The sequence below is a fragment of the Lingula anatina genome, chromosome 7 (assembly GCF_051362555.1).
Source record: "Lingula anatina isolate TDL-2025a chromosome 7, LinAna3.0, whole genome shotgun sequence".
Taxonomy (NCBI): Eukaryota; Metazoa; Brachiopoda; class Lingulata; order Lingulida; family Lingulidae; genus Lingula; species Lingula anatina.
Window position 1 is genome coordinate 688825 of NC_141773.1, and position 18598 is coordinate 707422.

Below are 18598 nucleotides of genomic sequence, written 5' to 3' on the forward strand. Positions count from 1 at the left end.
ATTCGATTGCTTTATATTTTTCTGATCATCGAATGATTCAAACTCGGTGCAGAACACAGACAAAGTGATATAACGAACAAAGCAACATTAATGTTTTTATCCTGTAAACGGAAACAGAACAGTTAATTAAGAAGACGGCAGCAACCAATACAACTAGAAAATCACTCCGAGAGCGCAGACCTCCGCCAAGGCAGCGATTTTTTATTATTATTGAACCACCAAAGTTAACCCATTTCCCACCTACCCTGAAAATTTCATCAAAATGGCTCAATAACTTTTTGAGTTATGTTGATGACAAACAGGCAGACAGACAGACAGGGGTGAAAACATGATAGTGATGATGACGATAACATACTAGTATAAAGTGCTTCGTGAAGGTAATTAACATACCGGGTTCTCGTGGCTCAAACCCTATACTGGAGTAAATAGAAATTCTTGGCTACGTTCCCTTCACGTACTAATATATGCAGACAAAGCACGTGCAGCACCGCGTTTTACAGATATAAATAGGGTGACAAACCGGAATGTACTGTTAATAAAAAATGGGCCTAACGAAGCGTCTATATATAACCTTTACCAGTATACACTCAGACAGTAATTAAAACTCACTGCAATGGGTACCTTTAAAGTCCTGGCGTTGACTCTCTGCCTTATGGTTGCTATGGCGTTCGTCCATGGAGGCCCACGTAATGTCTGCAAGACCTGCCGCGGCGGCATACTCCGTAAGTGTACACAGTATATTTTCACAATTAATACAGACGATTTAGGATTCTTTTAAAGCAAAGGAATTTTATAGGATTTAAGAAAGACAAACATTGAACTTGAACACACAAAACGCTACAAAGATACATTCATTTATAGAGCACGCGACAAATCAAAAAATGTTTTTTACAATTCTCACCAGCATGAAATCAATCAGTAGATTAGAACTAATTCATCAATTTGACCAATATGGAACGTTTTTTGATAATTTAGTCTCGCACTCTTTAGTGAATCTCAACCACCACGAAGCTTTTATTTGTAAAGTTAGTCTTTGTTCATGAGCAAGTAGCGATAGGCGGACATTCAACTATTGCTTTACGATGTACACATATAAACATACTAGACGTTAGTGAAGTTTTAAGTAATTTAACTAGAATCATTTGTGTCACTTGAACTCACATCTTTTAACATCCTGGCATTAACTCTCTGCCTGCTCATGCTATGGAGATTGCCCACGGTTGTTTCAAGAACCACTGCAAGACCTGTGGCGGTGGCAAATTCCGTGAGTGTAGACATGACCCAGTCCTGGATCTAACGAGACTGAAGCTCCTGTAACAGAAACTGTAACAGAAAGTAATGGTTAGGGTTAGCCTGGCCTAAGTGGGTCAAAATCTAGGGCGAGGCTTACCTGTACAAACGAATGGGAAGCTCACTCTATCATGGGGGAGGCTCTGCCACGTTACACCGGTTTCACAAAATAAAGTAGGACAGTTCCCTGGCTAAGGTTTTCTTAAAGATTCAAAATGTCGTCATGATGACGATGGTTACTATGACGACGAGGACCTGGGGACGGGCGGTAGGAACCCAGGAGAAAAAAAGGGATAGGTAACTAAATCCCCAATTTACACGATGATGGGTTGCGTTGTTGTTTCGTAATAGTTCAAATATTTATTTGTAGCCTTGTATATAAATGCAGTAGGGGTGACACTTTTTTGGTAGGGGATAATATATTAGTATGCATTACTGTGTGAAGGATAATTTGGATTTCGCATGACTCTTACACTTAGCACCCTGTATGTACAAGTTCTCCGAGTGCCCCCGGCACGTTTAGACTAATTGTGCAAACGAAGCCTGCGCAATACGCGTTCTTCCATTATAAAAAGGGTGACAAACTGTCATAATTATACACCGTAGCTCAAAATACTTCTTACACCCTCGAAGCCTTGGGTTTTCAATAATGTCTATCAAACTCTATATGTTAATATATTGGTTGCTTCCTTCCACGCATTAAATGACCATTTGCCTGTACGCAAGTCAAAGACGTCAGGTATAGCTTGGCTATTAAAGGAAATATTTTCACCTTCATAAAAGATGATTTATTGGAGTAGATGAGATCTGACCTCCACCAAACTATCGCTGAAGCCATAGCAGGACCGACTCGTGTTGGTCTTCCGAACCAGCTGCATTTAACAATATTACAAGAGATCCAGCATTGCCACCTACTGCTTGGCGTTTCAAGGCAAACTGTTATTAGAGTACTTGAACTCCAGAGAAGAGCAGCAACCGACAGTGTAGCCCCTGACAAATCCACAGGTCGACTCCATACCGTTAACACCCATACTCACTGCATCATTATAAAATTACCAAAAGAACTGGCACTAAATCTGCCATTGGCATTGTTACAGAATTACGGGCCAGCATGTCCCGTGGTGAAGTAGACCGTTATCGTGCACGTGGCGGTCACATAACTATTAATATGAACAATATATTGTACTCATTGGTAATTTTAAAAAATTTGTTTGAAATTTTAAACTGACTGCAACTTGCCATGGGAATGTTAAGAGTTTAAGCTTTAATAGAATTTGTATCCAAAAGAGGTCATTTACAGGGACCATATTGAAGACTCTATTAAATACACAGAGGGTGGGCAATATAACCGATATTGTTGCTTCTTTTGTTTGTTTAGTGATTAAAACTTTCCTATCTGCAATGATACAAAGAACTAAACAATGAACAAAAGAAAAGTTGATATTTTGTAACAAAAGTAATAAATGGTTTTAGGTGTAATAGCCATTTTGAGCAACAGTGTATAAACTACATACCACGAAGAGTTCATATGTATTTAACCTTTTACAATTATCACACGGCTATAGTAACACATAACAATGGGTGCCTTTAAAGTCCTGGTATTGATTGTCTGCCTGTTGGTTGCTGTGGCGTTTGTTCATGGAGGTTTCAAAAACCCCTGCAAGGTCTGTCGCGGCGGCATACTTAGTAAGTGTACACATGATCTGGTTTTGCAACTAATACATGGGCTTTTATATTATTTTAAAACATAGAAACTTTATAAGATTGAAAAGAGACACAAAAGCTTGATTTTAAATGATAAATCAAATCACAAGTCATTAGATTTGAAATTATCCATTAATTTGTCAAATATGACCAGACTTATGAAAATTGAGTGTTAGACCTTAAATGTGGGAAGCTTTTCAATACCTTGCACAAGTGGACGTCTCAGTTAATAGGCAGAAATGTACCTAAAACAACGATGTATTCAACATGTTATACAAATAAGATTCAAAACACCGACACGGACAGCTAGAGTCACGATAGAAAACATTGAACTAGTGTCTTACCATGTGAATGTATGAACAAAGCCTACTCGAATATTGTAAAGTTTTAAATAACCCAATCAAGATCGGCTGTGTCACTACACAACTACGTGTACAAGCAATCCCTATCCCATTTCTTCAACATTTGGTGCTGTATCGCCCAGAATGTGTCACTGAAGTCCAATAAAATGACATAATTTCAGAAGTTCCTGGCAGAAGTTAAGGTTGGTATTTCACAGTTCATGTGACAGATAAAAAGAAGAGTAAACTGTAACTGTGCAAGGGAATGCTTATTAATAAAATGAGAGATATATTACAAAGGAAAGTCTAAAACGATAAATTATTTTTGTGAAGCATGTTTTTTAGTGATAACCACAGCTCCTGAACACAATCTTTTGGGACTTTCAGGTTGTAAAAAGTGAGATTTTATTCGATTGTTTTAGACAGTTATTGCAGTCTTAATTTTGGAAGCGTTTATTCCTCTCTATCCTGCCGGTGAATTAAAGGCATATCACAGGTGGCGTTGGTAGGATCCACCAACGGAAGTAAGTGTACAGCCGTTTTAAAACAATTAAGTTATAGTTCCATATTCCAGGATACAGCCACGACTCGTCACCCACCTGCGCTATATCCCCGTGTGAACACGTGAAGTGTAGATACGGATTCAGATGCATGTAAGTTGTCACAATAAAAACAGAAACAACGGCACAATAATTGTGTACGTGTTGGGCATATATCGGGTAGTTGAAAACAATTCCGGTTCTAAATGATACTTTAATACTACAAATGACAATTTCACGGATTTCATTTAGCATTATGGTGTCATAATAATTCATTTATGACAATAGGATTATGTTTCAGTAACACTAATCACTGGAATTAAGACAAAAATAGGTATGACACTTTAAACTATTTTGAAGTCTCTTAAATGATGATCTTCACCCAAACTGCCTCGATTTGCAATTCCGTACCTTTGAAATAAGCCTGACGCACATTTACCACTGTTTTCCTTCCAGTTCTGGTTGCCACTGTGCTCCTATGTGTGTGCGTCTCAGTGCATGCTACTACTATGTGTGGTACAATGGAAAGTGAATTTTACGTTCTTCAGCACATTTCTAAAGGACAGTCGTAACACCGTCCAACAAACTCTAGGATTTTTTTAGTCTTGTCAATTACGAAGAGATTTGCTTCGCCTAGAAAGCCTTCTATCAGATCGTTTTAAGTTTAGATAAATGTCAAGACTTGCCTTCTTTCTTTAAATAATGATTGCATCTGTACTGGTCATCATTGTGCAATTTTTCAAATTAAACAAAACCAATAAAATGAAATTGATCATCTTTTTATATTTTTGTCTGTTCTAACATTAACGCCGCATTTTGCCACCACCACGCATTTTGCACTGGTTGTAAAATACACTTGGTTTCAAAATGCTTCTCTACAGAAGTCAAGACATAAAAACCCATTCCGCTGATGCCTTACATCAAAGAGATAGCTGGGCTGAGTTCTCTTCATTTGACTTACTCGGATTCTTTAACGTGATAAAGAACAACTATTTTCCCATGAACATGATCTAATTTTTTTAAACAATGAAAAGAAGTTTTAAAAAATTAGATCAGTTGCTGACGCGCCATACCGCATTAATTACGGTACGCACGAAAATCGTGCATCATGTTATGTTGGCTACCATCTGCGACATAATACGAGCCAATCCCAGGCACAAACACCATTATTCTTTTTTGTTCATTGTTTCCACTGACATGATAGATCTGTAATGCATTGGTGCAAGGTTGTTTAAAATTGGGTCATTGTAAAAAGGATGGATTCGTATCTGACAAAGGAGACAACCGTCTATTGAAGAATCAGAACCAATTTTCGTTCTTTTTAAGTTGTTACTTTCATATAAAAAGAGTAGAGAAAAGCAAACTGCATTATACTGTACACCTGTTCCCACCAGGGTTTGGAAACATCGCTGTTTCGAATAATTACAAAATAACCATATGAGCTAAGGTAAATATTTTAATCAAATATTGATGGATAATGCACCCACCATTTGTTACTTATATATACACACTGCAGATTTCCCAACTATATGACATAGTTTTTTTAATTATTGACAAACAATTTTCTGAACTATTTTGTTCAAGTTTATTATTATTATTTTGTTTGTTTGTTTGCATTGCAGAAACCCTCAGTATCAAGATTAGTGAAAGTGTTGTAAATACTTCTTCTCGTGCAAAAAAATCGTGGACACCTCTCTGTCTGTTGACAAACAAATATCGCAATGTTTCACAGCAGAAACGGCTTCATTGAGAAACCATATAATTGACTCCTGTATACAGCTACTACAGGGTTGATACCTTATATGGAATATTATTTTTTGGCGAGTAAATTTTCTACAAAATGTTTATTTTCTCTCTCACTATTTTAAATCCGAAACTGAGGTGTCACTCCATGTGTAGCCAGGTGTGTTACCTAATTACCACACAACTGTCAAAACAATTGATGTATGCAGTTGCGTGTTCTGTGGTCAGAAATGTTAGGGGTGGTCTTTTCGGCAATTTCTGCCCTTGTATAAAAACGCATGGGTTTGGTCAATCTTTGGAGTGCATTTCAAGAAGCAACAAAGGGATCGCCCTAAAACTTGACAGGTACTTTAGAGAAGATATGTTTCGACAGTTTAGCAACGCAGATTATTGTGGAATTCTTGCTGTCAGGGAAAATGGTCATAAACGGGCAGCCACTGCCAGGCAATTCAACATTTATCAGGGAACCGTTAGTTAATGCTACAACAGGTGCACCTACTCCAAGACCTCGACCGGGGTGTCCTCGTATTACTTCTCCTTAGACTGCGCCGTGCTGGTCGTACAAAGACAACCAGTGTCCTCCGAAGAGAGTGGCAGAATGTCATTCAAACGCCCGTTTCAAGGCTCCCTCGTGAACAAGAGATTACTGCAAGCCGGTTATTTTGCACGGAGACCAATAGGGAAACCACTGTTAACCGCAGGTCACATACAGTACAGCGTAGTCTGCAATGGGCTGGGGACCACGTGCGTTTGCAGCCAAACCACTGGAATCACGTCGTTTTCAGTGATGAGGCCAGATGTGGAGTTTTAGGGTTGACGGTCAAATCCGTGTCCGCCAGCGTGTGCGAGAAGCATATAACGATGATCGTGTACTGCCTGGGGTGCAAGCGTCTCTGTTTGCGGAGCATTTCATGCCCGTGCCGAGAACCTTAACAACTATCGGGATGCCGTAATATATCATAGCACGATACGTCATTTATTAAAAAATATATTTCAAAATTTATTTATTATTGTAAATAAAATTGCTTCACCATGCAAAGATTCAGTTTAGAAAATGAGGGACACGCTCATGAAGATTTTCAAATGTGTTTCAGTTCGATTCAAACTTGATATTTCAAAATATATAGTTTAGTATTTGTTAATATTGTCGATAAATCATGATGAAAACAAATATCAAACAAACAAAGATTTTAATATTTTCCTAATTCTCTAGCCGTATATATAGGAACAATTACATGTCGTGATTGTTTTCGTTGAAAAACCAAAGGAAATGTTAAATATTTAGGATAAGAAGTAATTCATCAATTTGCAAAAGACGGCAAATCTGTAAATTTCCCGTTTGTTTAACACGAAGCGCCAGGCATTTAATAGTACATACCAACCAGTACTGAGACTGGTCTTTGTCAAATAAGAACGCATTCAGAACAGATCATCAGCGGAATAACTGATCCGCCCAATAAATATGGCCGAGTCCTCTTTAAACAAGCCGCTTCATTGCCTGATGGTCTCCCCGCCTCCACACGCGACATCAGATGTATTGAATCTCGGCCCCGAGGTTTCATTGTTAGGCCCCTACATCGACGGTGCGTGAAGAGGCGGGGAGACAATCAGGGCATTAGCGGCACCGGTTTTAAGTGGGTAGACCATATTCAGTCAGCGGATCTGTTAGCACGCGGATCAAGTTGTTCTGAATGCGCTCTTAGTCTGTGTTGGTGGTTGTAGTTAAAGTGATGCAAAATATTACCTAAGTTTTTATAGCCCACGGTAGAAAAACATTAAACTAGTTTCTTACCATGAGAATGCATAAACAAAGCCTACTCGAGTATTGTGAAGTTTAAAATAACCCAACCAAGATCACCTGTGTCACTTGAACTCGTATCTGTACAGTGTGAAACAATGACTGTCTATAAAGTTCTGGCAGTGGCTCTCTGCCTGCTGGTTGCTATGAATGTTGTTCATGGAGGTTACACCAATCCCTGTAAGACCTGCCGCGGCGGCATACTTGGTGAGTATTGTGGTAGACAGTGGATGTTTTTACAATAGAGATTATCGGTAGGGGATTAAAAGTTCTTTTGGCTATTTTCAAGATAATAACCTCCTTCTTAACCCATGCAGCATTGGAAATGAGCATGGGAAATGAGTGTTCAGCCGTTATAAAACATTTAAGTTATAATAAATTAATAACATAGATGTTATTTTCTAGTATATACCCACGACTCGTCACCCACCTGCGCTATATCCCCGTGCAAACACGTGAAGTGTGGATACGGATTCAGATGCGTGTAAGTTGTCACAATAAAAACAGAAACAACGGCACAATTAATAATAATTGTGTACGTGTTGGGCATATATCGGGTGGATGAAAAACAATTCCAAGTCTAAATTATATTTTCACAAAAACTACAAATGACACAAGCACGGGATTTCATTTAGCGTTAATACTTTATTTGTGGCATGAAATTTATGTTTCAGTTTCAGCATTCACTGGAAAACAGATGATAATTAGTATAACACTTAAAACTTTTTTGAAGTCTCTCAAATGATGATCTTCACCCAAACTGCCACAGCTGGCTCCCTCCATTTGCAATCCCGTGCCTTGGTAATAAGCCTGACATGTATTTCTGTTTTCCTTCCAGATCCGGTTGCCACTGTACTCCTAAGTGTGTGCGTGGCGGTGCATGCTTCAATTATTTCGGGTGGCCAGGAAAGTGAATCAAGTGCACTCCAACACAATTGTAAAGCCCAATTACAACCACTGTTAAGAAACTCTAGGATGTTTTCAGTCTTGCGTAATATGAAGACATTTGCAACGTATGCATAACTGTCTATCAAATCTTTGAATTGTATACCCATAAGTTTAGATAAATGTCAAAACTTGACTTTTTAAAGCAATGATTGCAACTGCATTGGTCATCATTGTTCAATTTTTCAGATAGAAATATCTAGGACATTAAATTGATCATCTAATTATATTTTTGTCTGTGCTACCATAAGTGCCGCATTTTGCAACTGTAACGCATTTTATATTGTAAAATGCACTTGGTTTCAAAATGCGGCTTTGCAAAAGCCAAAACAATTGCGATTCAAAATGATGTGGGTCATTGTGTTTTTTTATCTTTCGCAGAAATAAGAACTGCGCGCAACACACCATTCCGTTTCTACCTTACATCAAATAGATAGTACATGTAGCAGGATGAGTTATCTTCTTTTAAGACTTACTCGGTATCATTGACGTGATCTAGGACAGCAGACAGTGCCTTGCGTTATGAGAACCTTCAAAAACATCCAATATTCTTTAGAAAGATACAATGAATGTTATTTTCCCATATGAATGATAAAAAGAAGTTTAAAAATGAGATCAGGTACTGACGCGGCATAGCGCATAAACTACCGTACGCACGAACATCGTGCATCATGTTATACAATTTTGGCTACCATATGTGACATAATACAAGCCAATCCCGTGTACAAACACCATTATTCTCTTTTGTTCATTGTTTCCACTGACATTTGATTTATCTGTTATGCATTGCTGCAATCTTATTCTGTCATGTTTAAAATTAGGGTCAACTAACTAAAGTGATGCAAATCTAGCTCATTCCATTTGTCAAATGATTTTCAAACTTAATACTCATATTTTTCAAATAACTCATTATGGATATATTTTATCACAATTTAATAATTGCTCTAAAATAAACATTTCATGACAATGGTAAAATAAATATGTGAATGAAAATTGGACAAATGTGTTGATATAAATAAAAAAGATAGCTGCACTTACAGTTTATCCTAATATCAATTAGTATAGTTCATTATTATTATTATTATTATTATTATTATTATTGTTATTAAGTAATTGATAAATTCATTAACCGAAGTAATTGGACGCTTTACATTACTAAGATACGGGACATACGCATGCGCAGCGATGGAACGTGTTTTTGTCGTGAATGTTCTCTTTGAAAAACACGTTAATTCCATGAAAATGATTACACGAAAAATTGTTATGAAAACAACAGGTAAATGCATTTTGAAATATCCCTGTTCTTTATTAACTACCGGGATGTGGTAACATTTTTAAGCACGAAGTGTCATTCATAATTAATTAATATTACTTTATTTAATGTTGTCTTAATTGCTTCATCTTGTGAAGTCACAGTAAGGGAAATGAGAGACACAATTACGGAGAATTTCAGATGGGTTTAATTCGATTCAACCTGATATTTTGAAATATCGTAATTGTTGATAAATATTGTCTACAAATCATAATGAAACAAATTAAACAAATAAAAGGTTTAATATTTTTCTAATTACCTTAGCCGTTAATAACATTATAAGATTCCTGTTTTTACTTAATTCCCGGGAAGCAGTGCGTCAAAGAGTGGAATAACTTGCCTTTATAACTGCGTTGTTTTGAGAGAGATCTTCGTCTGGCCCAACGTGTTAGCTCATAACAGATAGTGAAGAATCCTTGTCGAAGCCTTCCCCAGACAACAAAGAGTTGGACAAGAAGAAACAGAGAACAGAAAGGGCGTGGCGAACAATACAGATATAGATTTTGAAGAATCTATTACACAAAGCCGTAGGTAGGTAGCCTATACATATGAGCTTTTTAATATCAAACAGGTAAATTGTCGTCAGTATTTATTGCACACGTTTAAGTGCGATATATTCTGTAGTGTGACAGTGCCTACTTTTTTACTCCGTTTGGGTAACGTTTAGGTTATGGTATTGACCTTTATACGATCGGTTCATTAGAACACTTTTATATATACTTGATTTTTCGGTTAAAGCATCGTTTAGGAACGGAGTTGAACCAACTTCGGATTTGGCCCAGTGTTAAATAGGCTCCTCATCATCTTGTCTATCTTGATAAAAGTTTTATTATGGTGATAATGTGATCATTTATACCGCAAATTGCAAAGTGTTAGGATGCGTTTTCCAAACGCTAATCAAGCGTTAGGCGTACGTTTAATACGCAAATCAATAGTTACAGATACGTGAATGACGTTACTCGTTCGCCACTATTATGTTACTAATGAGCTACGCAAAGTCAAACTTTATCAGTTATCGTATGAGAAACGTACCTTAACGCCATTTTAAGCATGGTCAAACATTTGTGTATGTATGTATGTATGTATGTATGTATGTATGTAAGCTTGTATGCATGTAAGCAAAATACTGTAGTTCTCACATGAAGCGGCACATTTTTAACCTTTTCAGGCATGGCCTCTTCAAAATGGTGCCTTACCGTAGCCCTGCTGTTCTTGTTGACCGTGACTCGGGTGACCCAGGCGGAAGGGGACAAGCAGGTGAGAACGCTCGGTCAACTTAAAGGAGCACTCCGACGTGCCTACGCCATTATCGAGATGCAAAGCCGACCAAAGTAGGTATCACGCTGTTCTTAAGACTGTTTAGTTAGGGGCACTGAGCAAAAGTATAAACGTCCTAGGCCTACGATATACTTTGAAATTTTATCAGCATTATAGGTTATGTATAAATATAATATTAAATCATTTGAGACTTGATAAACGTTATGCAATAATACTGGTCGAACATAATGTATGTAGTTAGTCCCACAGTAATCTTATGTTAACGAAAGAAGTAGAAGTGTAGAATCTAATCCGATCAAATTGCAGACCGCCGATAAATGTCGTATTCCCTAGTCATTTAAAAATGTGATTTGATTCCCCATTGACTAGTTCCTTTAATTTTTCTCAAATTTTTAAACGTATGGAACACCAGTGTCTTATCATATATTCCAGCTTTTGAGTTACAATCTCGTGAAAATAATTCGCCAGTCTTTTAATAAAATTTTCTAAATCTTATTCACCAGATTTGGAAAGCGGAAAATTTCTTCGTATCCTATCGCTGACGCTGATGACTCGCTTTGCTTAGGCGTGGACAAGAAGGCAATAGCACGCGGCGCTTTGGGAGAGGCTAATTTGGAAGAAGATATGTGAACACACACTGTTTTGAAGGACAATATCCAACGGCTAACGGACTTTCCCACCTAAACGGACCGTGTCCAGTGTCTGCTTCATCTGTGGCTTGCCTTGCGAACTCTCAAGTTGACATTTAGAGTTACACCAATACCCCAATCCCATACCTAGATCGATCTAGCGGGATCGGTCCATCTCCGAGGGGATTCTCGCTAAATTGATTTCAGCTTAATATAGCGGCTTAGAAGTCTGGCACGTCTACTGAAGCTGCTAAGCGATAATTAATTATCCCCTAGCAGTTTCAGTAGGCGTGCCAGACATCAGAGCCGTGTAAGTTGAAAGCAATTTAGCGAGAAACCCCTCGGAGATGGACCGATCCCGCTAGATCGATCTAGGTATGGAAATAGGGTTCAAGAGTACACATTAGATATGCTTGTAAACAGAAGCCATCTTGCAAGCATGCATGATATCTGTTCACAGTAACGAAGAAGTTTTTTGCATTGTTTTATCATCACTTATAATCTCCGAGACAGTTAATATATGCTTTTTTCCCTTATCCTTGCAAATATTGAATGACTCGATAAGTATGCATGTATGAAGAAATTTGTGAATAGGTTTATGAGCCTGACGCATCAGTCTTATTACAAGCGTGTTGATCTTCTTGCTGCCAGGGACAAAAATTTTCAAGCACTTCATGTACACAATTTCATGTAATATCTTTGTTTATTCTTCATAATACGTTGTGTAAAGCGGTAAAGGAAGCTTGTTAATTAATCTGATTAATAAGTAAAGTTCAGTAACCCTTTGTCTTGGTTTGATATTAAAGAGTGCGAGTTCCCACAGACTGTAACTGAGCAGGCAACGAGTGAACATGAAATAATTGAAACTGGTTATTGTTGTCAGCGTTGGGTTTCCTCATAGAATTTACATATTTTGGCCACGAATCTGGAAAGCAGTATTAAGCGCTATCCAACCCATAGGTATACAACGGTGTCCGTATTTCGAGCCTGTTTGTAATTTTTATTAATGGCTAAATTTGCGCGGTCCCGGGCAATCTTCTGCATCCCAATGTATCAACACTTATAGTCCCATTCACTGCCCATAGGGTAATACTAGTACATCCATTTATATGGTGAATGTGCTTCAAACATCGTTTGCGTTCGAATATATTTCATGTTCCGTTTAGAAAACTTGCCCCAATGCAGATATTGTATCGCATCACGATCCATATTTCTCCTTTCCGAGCTAGGGCATCATCCACAATTACTTCACTAAATTTCATAATGAAGGCAAGTCGTGTGTTAGAGATGAATTTTATCTGTTTATTCGTTTTTTTTTTTGTATCAAATTTCTATCAGACTTTTGACAATATGAAAATGTCTACATATCTCTTGGACTACTACTTAATGCCAGCTCTACCTACTGTCCGAAATAGGCACATGTGGCGTCTGACAAGATTGAGAGATCACAAATTTCAGTTTGCGTTATTTTGCGCGTTATTTTGACAAAGTTTAAGGAATAAATAAATGAATGAAACGAAAAATAGGCAATAAGCAAAAAAAATCTATATATATAGGCCTAACATGCGCAAAGGGATATAATACCGTCTGCTGTGCAAGTTCAAGGTTGTCTAGGGTTGATCAACCTGTCAAATTTCCCGCCAGAGGTCTGCACTTTCTTTTTCTTTCTTTTTTTATGGGAAAAGCGAACAAGGGGGTAAAAGCCCAAATCAATGTTAATTATCATCAAGGTGACAGACACACTAGCTCCACTTTCTTGGGTGGTGGCTCATAGATGTGACACATCTCATCACCAAGGTAAATAACGCTCTCCTCTGCCGTGAACTCGCGTTTTAAGATCACGTTTCCAAGGGGTTTAACCGCCATAATTTCCTCTATATCTTCATCTTTGACTTGAGGATACTCATTCTGTACAGGCAGTTCCATCTAGAATAAATAAATAAATAAATAATTGAACTTATATGTAATTAAATAAGATATTGACAATATGGAAATCCGTAAACAGACTTCAATTCTGAATTTAAATTTCAGAATAATTTCAGACTGTATCGCTGCAACTTTTAAATGCAGATAATTTAACTGTCATACTAAAGCTGCAAAAGTTTATGATGTTATTTGGCACAAAACTGCTAAACATTTATCACATGTTAATTTCCAATATAAACACACACAGATTACATACCTGTTTATAGACACCTGCCAGCATTTCCCTCTTCACTTCCACAGATTCCAGACTCATACTGTAAGATGGAGTATCCTGACCACCAGACATAATGCTTTGAACCCAGGCACTTCCTGGACAGCAACTGGGCAGATCTGGCTGTCTTGAGTCCATGTTGGATGAAAGGGTGACATTATTAATTAGAGGAGAAGGCTGGCTGGCGACATCCTGAGCTGACAACAAAGACCGACAGGTGACATTCTCAGCTGACAGAGGTGACTGACAGGTGACATTCTCAGTTGACAGACAAGGCTGGCGAGTGACATTCTCAGTTGACAGAGAAGACTGGGACATGACATTCTCAGCTGACAGGGAAGACTGACAAGTGCCATTCGCAGCTGACGTAGATGGCTGGCGAGTGACATTCTCAGTTGACAAAGAAGACTGACAGGTGATATTCTCAGCTGACAGAGGTGACTGGAGAGCGACATTTTCAGCTGACAGAGAAGACTGACAGGTGACATACTCAGTTGACGGAAAAGACTGACAGGTGACATTATCAGTTGACAAGGAAGACTGGCCATTGACATTCTCAGCTGACATGGAAGGCAAGTAGGTGGCATTTTCTGCAGAATGTGAATCATCAACAGCTCCCTTTTCTTTCGACGGTGAAAGCGGAATACTCCTCTCTTCAGTTGTATTCTTTGGTTTTGGTGACGACTGAATGCTGTGATCACTTGTGGAATCTGGTGGGGCATAACTGAAGTGACCCTGTAACTGTGGTGCATTAGTGTTATTGTCCACCTGTGTGACAGGTAGACTGGAAGTGCCTGTATCAGTGTTTCCACAGGTAGGCTGCAGCACAATGGCTGTGTCACACTGCAGTTTGGTGGGATCAGCTCCAGGCAAGGGCTCCTCTGCCTGTGTAGTGTCCTGTAATGGTTCTAGCTGGATCACGCTGTGGATCCCGTCAGATTTATCTGTAGCTCTGTCACCTTTACTTCTGGCCCGTGATACAGATGGACGATCCTCAGGGGGAAGGACCCCTAAATCCACCAGCACGTGTCTTGTTCTGTAGAAGACACTGACTTCGTTCAGAATTTTACCCTTGTAGTACTTCCTGATATATCTGCCACGGTCTTCATCCCTGCGGACCACCGTGACCACCCTCCGTCCGCTACGGGTAGTTGTCAGACCATGAGAACCTGCAGAGAAAATAAATGAGGGAATGGATATCTTTCAAGATGTTAACATTTATCTTTTTTTTGCGTTTTAATGATTATTTTGAAGTTAACACATAAATGCTTGCAACATTCTAAATGGTGACTAAAATAAATAAAGTAATGGAAGAAAAATATTCAAAAATGATAATTTTCATTTTAAGAGAATTAATATACCAGTAAACAGGATTCTTCCTTTTCTTTTCTACGTCCTCTTTCCATGGCTCACTCCTCAAAGCCTCATTCTTCCTCTCTATATCTTAACCTCATTTTTGTCTCTTTTTTTATTTTTCCCTCCCCAATTAAGTCTAATCTCAAACTAGTCAAGAGGGTGGGACAGTGAAAAGCTGTCGTTTTGGTAGGAAAAAGTGCAATTTCTCAGGGTGACTCAAATAAGAGAGAGGGGTTAAAAAGATCCAATTTTTCAGAAAAACATTCCCCTTTCAGGTCAACCAACCCTTCGGTTTGAAAAAAAAAAAAAAAAAAACTCACCTCCATTGGCCCTATAACAGTCCTGTTTGGTGGCTTGTTTACAAACAGTGTCTTGATAGCAATTCTCTTCAGTCTGGAGATAGTCATGAGGTACCTTTCTCCTCCTCAGAGTATTTCTCCACCATTGCAGTACAATGCGGTCAAAGATGGCTTCCTGGCAAACTAGTGTTATCTGGCCGATCTTAGTCAATCTATCCTGTGAAAGACTCTCCCCCTGCAAAATAGGACCTTTCACTAAAGGCAAAGATCTTCACAAAACAATGGTTTCTCCTAGTATGATCAAAATATCACATACAACTACCAAAAAAAGGAACTTAATCAAGTAACTAAGATGCTAATAACAGAGATTTTGAAGTGGGTAAATTATTATCTTTAACACAAAAAAATAAAATGTACCAAAAGATAATCACAACAAGGAAAGGACTAAAACATTTAACCTGCATACCCATAGCCAGCAATTTCAAATGGGGGGGGGGGGGGGGGGTCTTTTTCTAAAAAAAAAAGGGGGACCTTTTACCAAGACACCTTTTTTACCTAGATTGATTTTTACAGGGCTGACCCGCAGTTACCTTTTTAGCAGAATATCTGGGAAGTGAGAATAGAAACTCTGACAATGATACACCATCACTGCTATCACTACTGTGGTAGAAGAACTCACTGTAACAGAAAAGAAAATAAAGTGGGGCAACTTTTAACTATTTTTGAAACTGGCATTTGAAATAAAATGACAAACATTACAGCATAGGCCTACATTCACATGTTGAAATTCCAATGTATTACTCAAAATAAATAATGATAAAATATTAAAATTAAAAAGTTAACCAATTATATTTGAAACATGTACATGTACATGTAGGCTCTTGATTAATGAGATCTGCAGGTCTGCTGAGGGAAGACCAACTACGGGAGAGAGCAACTGAACACTGTATCTTTATACTTACAAAGTATGTGATGGGGGAATTTGGGTAGTCCAGATAAATTCCCCATCAACGTACAACGAATAGAAACAAGTTGGTGCAGAGTAGTCGGTTGTCACGATAACTCGGTATGGAGTCACTGGCCAGGCCTGGTAAATGAGAAGTAAAGAAGAAACATAAACAGGGCCGCAGCCTGAGCAAAATGCAAGGGGGGGCAGTAAGCGGACACGAGGGGGCGAAGCTACTGAGGGGGGTGGGTGTGGTGTGTAAAATTCCAAATTCCAGGGGGGGGGGGGGGCAGCTGCCCCCCTGAGGCTACGGCCCTGATAAAATATCGATAATATAAGCTTATGTTATCATGTACATTCATGATTAAGAATAACAAATGTCAACATTTAGGCTATAACTCGGCGGTGCTGGAAGCACGTTCCCAAACCTGTGTTTCTTCCTGGCCGTCCACAATTTCCGTTCTCTGAACCAGATAACTGTCCGGACCTTGAAGGTTACATTCCACGTAAGTCTTGCCATCTTTATGATACTCCCGCAGGATGGTTTCTCCTACTAATATTTGAAGAGAATACCACGGTCCTCGCGGCATGGTGCAGACACACGTGTGTGGTTCATTTCAAGATTCGCGCTCTTCACGCATATCAATGCGCAGGTCGTGATTTGTGCTTGTACTAAATAGTCCGACAATATTTTGCAAAATCCGTGCAACTTTGTAAATATTCAATTTTTTTATTTACATTCGATTATGTTTGAGCCTGGGAAGTAAAATAAAAATGCTTAGCTCTATCAATAATCAAAAAGAATTTTTTTATAAAATATCGAAACCAATACCATTGTTTCTAGGACTAGCTCTGTAACCTGGTCTGGACTCCTACACAAATGCATACGCTTTATTAATTAGTCCGAATTTTTTATTTTATTCTCTACTGATGGTTGTTCTGATTAAATTATTGGCAGTCTGCTTATGTTTAAAACATAAAAGATGCTAAACATACCAATTTGTGATGCAATTGTTGCTAAAAAAATCAAGTCAGTACGCAAGCTCGGATTAATCTCACGCATCGTCTGATCGTCTGCCATTTTCAATTTGGCGTTTTACTTGAAGTTCTACAAAACTCTCGTAAGTTCCATTCTGAAATGCTTTAAGTCATTTATAAGGGTTTTTAATAGTTGCAGTATAATGGGCTACGTTGAATAGCGTTCGAACAACCTATATTTACGTTAATTTGAGCTCAAGTTGACCTATGTGCCGTACATTGATTTCCCTTTCACAACCACTATTTACAAATGGCACAATCATTATCGTGATCGTTGTTTTCTAACATCATAAACACGAACCAAACTATTGTTACGAGAGACAAATATGATGTGTTAGTTCACCAACTTGCATCGGAGAGTGTTTGAAAAGTCTTATCTTCAATATACTTCATAATTTAATGCAGTATGTCCCCCTCCAAGACAAGATCCATTAATGTTCGCAACAGACTTTTGTGTATTTGCTTCATGGTTCCTTGGCACATGGATAAATGTATGCTCTTTAAATTCCTGACATTCTTTTCTTTAGATTTGATCAGATGTAGGGATTCAATCATAAACCGTCATCATGTCACGTTTGAACCCGGGAGATGACCAGCCAGGTCGTTTTCCATCTCATCAGAGTATTCCAGCGCGCGGACGACGCAGAAGTGTGATGTTGAATCAGGCTACAGAAACAATGAAGGAGAAACAGGTTAGACCTGTGCATGATGTTTTTGTTTTGTAAAGTCTAACTTTCAGTTATAAAAAAGAACAGTCACAATAAATGTCAGGCCTTTATTGTGTTTTAATAAAATAAAGCATAAACAATTGAGTAAATGGTTTCTAATCAAATACAAAGTTTCTGCAGGCTGATAACTTCATGTTTCAATATTACCAAGGCACGGGCAAAAGAAACTCGTGAGAGACGCCGTTTGAGCATTACAGCTCAGCACAAGCACATCTTTGATATGGTGGCTCAGTACTTGCAGCTAGAACCAGGGGCAGTGGAAGAATTTGTTATTGACACTAAGGAGGTATTTGAATAGTAATTGAATACTGGTGTTTTTGTCTGCTAAATATGTACCTTAAGTTGTGCATCTATGTGCAGATTATAGTAAAAACAATTTCAAATGTGATTTGTATTTCACTTGTACACTTGTATTTGGTCTCAATGAAGTACCCAACCTATTTAAAAAATAAATT

At 38.3% G+C, this 18598-nt stretch overlaps 2 protein-coding genes and 3 long non-coding RNA genes across 5 annotated transcripts in view; 4 read left to right on the forward strand and 1 right to left on the reverse strand.

Annotated features, from left to right (window-relative positions):
• The first annotated feature begins 579 nt into the window (after positions 1-579).
• LOC147760577 (uncharacterized) lies at positions 580-4657 on the forward strand. The gene is made up of 3 exons (XR_015335582.1): positions 580-722; positions 3910-3988; positions 4331-4657. It is a non-coding gene; the product is annotated as an uncharacterized LOC147760577 (long non-coding RNA).
• A 2805-nt stretch (positions 4658-7462) lies between these two features.
• Positions 7463-9380, forward strand: LOC147760578 (uncharacterized). Its single transcript, XR_015335589.1, has 3 exons — positions 7463-7622; positions 7821-7899; positions 8254-9380. It is a non-coding gene; the product is annotated as an uncharacterized LOC147760578 (long non-coding RNA).
• A 622-nt stretch (positions 9381-10002) lies between these two features.
• LOC147760579 (uncharacterized) lies at positions 10003-11824 on the forward strand. Its single transcript, XR_015335533.1, has 3 exons — positions 10003-10203; positions 10841-11003; positions 11454-11824. It is a non-coding gene; the product is annotated as an uncharacterized LOC147760579 (long non-coding RNA).
• Positions 11825-12860: 1036 nt separating this feature from the next.
• LOC106178849 (uncharacterized) lies at positions 12861-17023 on the reverse strand. The gene is made up of 6 exons (XM_013562201.2): positions 16806-17023; positions 16394-16518; positions 16022-16109; positions 15453-15666; positions 13762-14945; positions 12861-13505 (listed from the first exon to the last, which is right to left on the reverse strand). Exons 1-6 carry the CDS (start codon positions 16965-16967, stop codon positions 13305-13307), a joined length of 1974 nt encoding a protein of 657 aa, XP_013417655.2. The 5' UTR covers positions 16968-17023; the 3' UTR covers positions 12861-13304.
• A 412-nt stretch (positions 17024-17435) lies between these two features.
• LOC106178862 (dynein axonemal heavy chain 8) overlaps positions 17436-18598 on the forward strand; it is a 72317-nt gene continuing 71154 nt past the window's right edge. Inside the window, exons 1-3 of the mRNA XM_087018687.1 lie at positions 17436-17498; positions 17943-18107; positions 18295-18429. Of these exons, the coding sequence (XP_086874813.1) occupies positions 17982-18107; positions 18295-18429 (261 nt within the window). The 5' untranslated portion in view covers positions 17436-17498; positions 17943-17981. The remainder of the gene's footprint in view (positions 17499-17942; positions 18108-18294; positions 18430-18598) is intronic.

Bases quoted from the DNA above. Each gene is read 5' to 3' on its own strand.
- LOC106178849 (XM_013562201.2), bottom strand. From the start codon at position 16,967: ATGCCGCGAGGACCGTGGTATTCTCTTCAAATATTAGTAGGAGAAACC. The intron at 16,110-16,393 runs GTAAGTATAAAG...TTTCTGTTACAG, and splicing joins ATTCCCCCATCACATACTTT to TGAGTTCTTCTACCACAGTA. The intron at 13,506-13,761 runs GTATGTAATCTG...TATTTATTCTAG, and splicing joins TGGCAGGTGTCTATAAACAG to ATGGAACTGCCTGTACAGAA.